This window comes from Pipra filicauda, unplaced genomic scaffold (assembly GCF_003945595.2).
Source record: "Pipra filicauda isolate LSUMZ 115617 unplaced genomic scaffold, ASM394559v2 scaffold101_size5749837_pilon, whole genome shotgun sequence".
NCBI lineage: Eukaryota > Metazoa > Chordata > Aves > Passeriformes > Pipridae > Pipra > Pipra filicauda.
This window is the reverse complement of record NW_024103452.1, coordinates 2,084,936-2,090,601: the sequence shown is the minus strand read 5'-3', so window position 1 is coordinate 2,090,601 and position 5,666 is coordinate 2,084,936. Positions and strand designations below refer to the sequence as shown.

The following is a 5,666-nucleotide window of genomic DNA, read 5'->3' as shown; positions in this document are numbered from 1 at the left end:
AGCCATGTGAGCAAGATAAATTACTTTGGCCAATTCAAAGTTTGCCATAAAGTTTGGATAAGTAAGCTTGAAGCGAGAACAAGTATTATCTCCTGTCTCACATCTGGCACAAACTTTATGTGCCATGGTCTGGCTAACCTGAGAGAAGGGCAGTCATGTGCACACACTTCACCTAGGTCAGCATTGTACGTGGGGCAATCTATCTTCATGATCATGGAGCCACAGCCTAAGGAAAAACAAGCCAATACAGTAATTAAAAATATTTATTTCCAAAGATATTTACCTTGATAGGCATAAAGCATTTCCCAATTTCATACAGAAATACATAAAACATGCATAGACCAATATGGCCTACTTCAATGTGTATTCAACATGGTAAATATAATGAAGAACTTGTGTGAATATAAATACAAGACACAAAAAATAAGCACATAAGAATTCAACCTGTCAGCAAATTCAACAATGTGAACAAATTCACTGCTATAAACATTCACCCAATATTAGCCTTTTGACTTAATTCAAAACAACCCTTTGTTTAAGTTTATTTCCAGCAAAAAAGGCCCTGAATAAATCTCACAATAGCCTCTGGTACATCCCCACTTCAATGCATTTTTAGTGGCATGTGAGACACAACAACCTCTATTATTAGAACTTCAGTTAGCCAAATATCCTTGTTATGGGAAACTTAGTAGTATCCTCTAACTTTTATTTTACGTTGAAGAGTCCTCTGGTATCCAAAACCAAAGGACTTTGACTATGCAAACAACCAGAGTGTCTAACCCACATTCAGATAACTCTGGTCGTACAAGTAAACTAGACTTCTGAAAAAGACAAAGGGTTGCAGCTGATTAGTAAAGGCAATAACAAGGTGTAAAAATACTCTAGAAGGAGTGCAACAAACAGTATGCGAGGTAGACATGTATATAAGCAGTAAGTCCTGATTAAAGTAGCACTGTGGCTTTCATTTTTGCATTTTAATGAAAAGGTAGAGTTCTTCGCTTTGAAGTTTGTACACTTAGATCTTGCTTGCTGTCCTTGCTAAGCACATCTGTGAGGTCTTCCTTGCAAGATGCTTTTGATGTAGACTCTGAAAGCTGCTCAACCGATGGGTAAGTTTCCAGAAGCAATATTCAAATATTTCCTCAGACAGATGTCTTTTCATGTATGTGACTGTGGATTTCCCTTCAACCCATCCATCTGAATTCCAAAAATTATAAAATCCTTTGTTTTTATACCTCCAAATACAGGGTCTCCTTATCATTTTGCTCCGCTGGGCAAACACTTGGACAGAGAGGCCCTTCACCATCTTGGAATGTTGGAATCAAGAGAGTGTTTTGGTGATGCTTTGTCAGCAAACGTTTTGGAGAAAGATTCAGGTGATCTTCCCACTAGGATGCTTTCAGGCTTTCCCAGATGCTTTGCCTCTTGTTCGCCCTGTTATGTTTGAGCTTCTGTCCTTTCTGGAGCTCAGCCTTCAGCTTTGCAATACTGAAGGAAGCTTTGATACTGTTACCAATGGCTTCCAGCCTGCAAAACCAAGAAATATACATTTATCGTTGTGACAATGAAGATGCTTCTCCAGTGTGCAAACATTCGGTTTTTGATTAAATAAACCTCAGTCTAGATTTCTGCCATGGGATCCTCATAAACTGTTAATTGGTATACCTCTGTCAGAATCAGGCTAACCTAAGCCACTTGAAATATTGTATTCATAATTTCAATGCAAACATCAATATAAGTTAAAATATTCACTCAAATAAAGATGCTCTAGACTTCCTTAAATAGCATGTATCCAGTCAAGAGGTTTCCAGTGTTACTCTTTTTGGCTATTTTGTTTACCTAAAACCTGATCCTACTTCCAATGAAAGAGTATATTTTTCACATAATTAAGCAAGCAAGCCCCATTTTCAAAAAATTATTTAAGACTTCCAGGGCCTAAGTTTCACTCAAAATCATCAGGCTGCTTGTTCCCATAAATCCCTTTCTGCTTGTGAAAGCAGAACTAAAGAGCCTTCTTTAGTATGGGCAAACTTCTGTTTGCCATACTTTTACATGGGCATATGGTTGACCAGTGAATGCAAAGTGGAGGATGCTAGGTGGAGCTCAGCACCTTTTTCCTCACAAGCTAAAAACTCAGTGCATGTAGAAAAGCTGTCAAGATATCCCCACTAATTCTTCTGTAACTCTCAAGCTGAAATCACCAGCTAAGCCCATGATGACCTGAAGGCAGGTGAACTGTGCTCTCTATTGCTGCCTCGGGGAACTACAATGGGATGAGAAGAAACTCACCACTTCATTTTCTTGCTGTCAGCAAGCTGTCGGTTCATGCATTTGGGTGCAATGCACTTGCCGGCTTTGATGCGGTGATGTGAGGTTTTCTCCACAGTGGACTGAGCCCTGTTGAAAGTGAAAAGGTGCTGCTATTAAAAAAACCAACCAAGTCTGCAGTCCACAAGGTGAGACATCTCACCAACCACTTCTCAAGGCATGTAATAAGCAATCTTTCTGGGCCAAACCATAGTATGTATCATAGCAGTGTGAGCACTATGAGGTAGGAGGCACGGCTTTGGGGAGATTATTCGCTCAGCAAGTGCCAAAATGAGTAAGTGTACCACAATCTATCCTTTTTACATGCACTGCCTTTTAAAGAGTAGCAACAAGAGACACACCAGAGATCTTTTCCTGTCTGGCAGAAGTTCAGACATTTCTTGTCCTTCTGGTTTGCACATCGGCATCTGCTGCTGGGTTCAGTGAGTGTCTCCGGCACCATGTCCTTCAGTGATCTTCTGGATCGAGAAGGGCCTCCGAGACCATATGGAACAGTCTTCCTACGATCAAAGGGACAACATGAAAGTCATTCAAATAATTCTGTGTTTTCAAAGCACTCTGGCTATTTTGGGCAGTTTTATCAATGGGATTGATTGCCGGAGTAAAGGTTGTGGGATTGGGAATGCCTCCTTAGTCACAATTTCAATGCAAATGCTTTTGATGATCCTGCAATGTATTCATTAGCATGCCTACTGACAAGGATAATGACCTTTTAATTGTGTTTTCACAAGGCTGCTGTGCCTCCCTGTGCAATAGAAAGCAATGAAACCTCATCTCTTTGAACTTTGGCAACTGCCAACACTGAAAGAAGCAATAAAAGTGAGGAACAAGTCCTCTGCACTCATAAGAAACCCAGCAGCAGAACAAATCACCACAGCCAGTGTTTGCAGCCCTAGGTTAGGCTCTGGCTCACTACTTTTTGGTGAGGAGAGAGTAGAGATGGGTACTATGCATGATCCCGTTAATACGTGGGATGTGTTAATTTGCAGCAGAGAGCAGCAAAAGGGAGCTAGGAGCCCCCCAGTGTCAAAGTATGCCTTCCAGCCTCCTAACTGGTCGGAAAGAAAGGCGGTCAAATTCAGGCTGGCAAAATCATGCCTTTGGCATTTTGTCTGCTTCTGATTCATACTGAAAAGTATCCTGCAGCCTTTGCTAAGCAGCACCCAAAGGAAATACTCCTGCCCAGATTTTAGGAAAGCAGGTGTGTTAGGGCTATTAGGAGCTATCTGCTCAATCTAAGCGGTCAAATCCTGTCTGCTTTCTCTCGGTGAATAGTCTCGTTGCTAAACTCGGTAGAAAAGTGGGAGCGGTGAGGGGGGAAAGCAATAGGAGAAAGTGTGCAAAGAAATATTCCTTCCTCCCCTTCCCATTTTCTGCAGGGGATTTTTGGTTCTTAATGTTTCCCTTCACGCTCCCCTCCCTTCCCTCTTTCCTAACCAAAGGGGAACCCAGAGCTGGGGAACTGCCGAAGCGCCTTCGCTCCACTCACTCGGGAGTGTTGATCCAGATGATGTCGAGGTGGCAGAAGTAGACGCACTCCTCGTCCAGAAGCGAGGAGCAGGAGCAGCGCCGGGCGCGGCGGTGCGCGGCGGCGGCGGGGGGCGGCGCGGCGTCCACCTCGGCTCCGGGGGCTGCGGGAGAGAGCGGCAGAGCTCAGCACCCACGGCAAGGCTAGGCAAACGCGCATCCCCTTCCGCAGCATCCCTCGGGCATCCCTCCCCGGAGCCGGGCACAGAGCCCGGCTCGGCCCCGCAACCTCCCCCGCGAGCGGCACCGGACCGGCACCTACCTGCCGGCAGCAGCCCCGGGCAGAGCACGAAGAGCAGCGAGACGATCATCTGGGAATAATCCATAGCAGGCGGCGGAGGGCGGACGGGAAAATTGGGGTGTGGAAAAGGGGGGAAAATTAATAAAAGTGGAGAAAAAAGCGCGGAAAGTGTCTCCCGGCGTGAGGACCGAGCGCCGCGGCGGGTGCCCTGCGTGGTGCGGCTCGGTGCGCCCCGGCGCGTCTGGCTGGCGCGGCGGTCCCCGGCGCCCTTTTATAGCGAACCCCCATGGAGCGGGTAAACAGCCCCGGCGCTATTTTATCCCGAGACAATGTTATTCTGCTATTAGTCACCGCGCGGCAACGTGCGGGCCGAGATAAGGCCGGGGCTGGAAAGGAAATCGCCTGCAAACTTCAAGAGCGGCGGCGGCGGCGGGCGGGGGGAGCCGCGGGCGCCCGGGGGGCGGGAGGTGCGCGCCGGGGACCGCCAGGGGGCGCCCCGCCCGCGCATCGCACCTGAGGGCGGCTCTGGGATCTGGGATCTGGGATCTGGGATCTGGGATCCCGGGCGCGGGGTTTCGGGGCTGCAGTACTTCAGTGATTTAGGGCTTCAGGGGTCCAGGGACTCGGGAGTTCAGGGCTTTAGTGATTCAGTGACACAGGGCTTTAGGTCTTCACTGATTCAGGGCTTCAGGGCTCAGCACTCTCGGCTTGGCCCGATGCTCAGTCTGCTGCCTTGGGGGAGAACTCGGTCGTGCGACACGGGGGTCACTTTGGCGGGGATGAAGGATGTCTGACTGCGTGGGACCCTGCCCTGCTGTGTGGGCTCTGGGGTCTCAAGTGGTTTGGGATTGGTAGCAGCGGTGGGACACTGGGGTATAATCCCCCTTTTCTGGTGTGGTAAGGCAAGGTGCCGTGCCACAGAGCGTATTTTAGGTGTGAGCAGGTGTGTAAAGGGAAGGAGGGAAGGCCGATGCCTCTCCTTTGCCTTTGTATCTCACCGCAAGGTCTCTTTTCTGGCGTGTTTGTTTTTGCTGCCTTGTGTCAAGGTGCAGTAGCTGCCAGTGTGGAAGCTGGACACTTGAGGAATGGCAGTGCCATCACAGATGTATACATGCATGGAATCCACTGGGCTCCTAACGGAGTAAACCAGCCCCTGAATATAAACTTAAGTGAACTCAAATGCCTGTGATCCGCTGTGGAGCCGTCATGCCGCAAAACGTGCCAATTTCACCTATGATAAATAGATAAGGCTCTCTTGGTATTTGTGGAATTTCCGTGCACTGTGCTGTAATAATAGAATGACCTTGAATATCACAAAGACTGAGGCTGTTAAGCACAAGTTGCATTGTGATCTGTCAGGTGAATGGCCATTTTTTTAAAGTATGAAATTATACTGTGCCACTGTATCATAGCGGACAGACTGTCTGCAGCCGTGCTGAGTCAGAATAAAGGTCCATTTAGCTGGTATCCTTTCTCCCACAATGGCTGTTAGCTGGTGGTATGAGAAGGAGTACAAGAAAGGAATGCAAGTAGAGACTAATCCTTTCCTCGGTGTAACTTCCCTGCTTCT

General features: G+C 47.4%; 1 protein-coding gene across 1 annotated transcript; it reads right to left on the bottom strand.

The window, feature by feature from the left end:
* Nucleotides 1–245: 245 nt before the first annotated feature.
* EDN1 (endothelin 1) lies at nucleotides 246–4,341 on the bottom strand. Its single transcript, XM_027745065.2, has 5 exons — nucleotides 4,118–4,341; nucleotides 3,818–3,959; nucleotides 2,670–2,828; nucleotides 2,290–2,397; nucleotides 246–1,527 (listed from the first exon to the last, which is right to left on the bottom strand). Exons 1-5 carry the CDS (start codon nucleotides 4,179–4,181, stop codon nucleotides 1,389–1,391), a joined length of 612 nt encoding a protein of 203 aa, XP_027600866.1. The 5' UTR covers nucleotides 4,182–4,341; the 3' UTR covers nucleotides 246–1,388.
* Nucleotides 4,342–5,666: the final 1,325 nt, after the last annotated feature.

Excerpts from the sequence above, each read along its gene's own strand:
- EDN1 (XM_027745065.2), bottom strand. The coding sequence starts at position 4,181 with ATGGATTATTCCCAGATGATCGTCTCGCTGCTCTTCGTGCTCTGCCCG. Across the intron at positions 2,829-3,817 it reads ATCTGGATCAACACTCCCGA|GAAGACTGTTCCATATGGTC; the intron begins GTGAGTGGAGCG and ends CTTTGATCGTAG. Across the intron at positions 2,398-2,669 it reads CAGACAGGAAAAGATCTCTG|GGCTCAGTCCACTGTGGAGA; the intron begins GTGTGTCTCTTG and ends CACTTTCAACAG.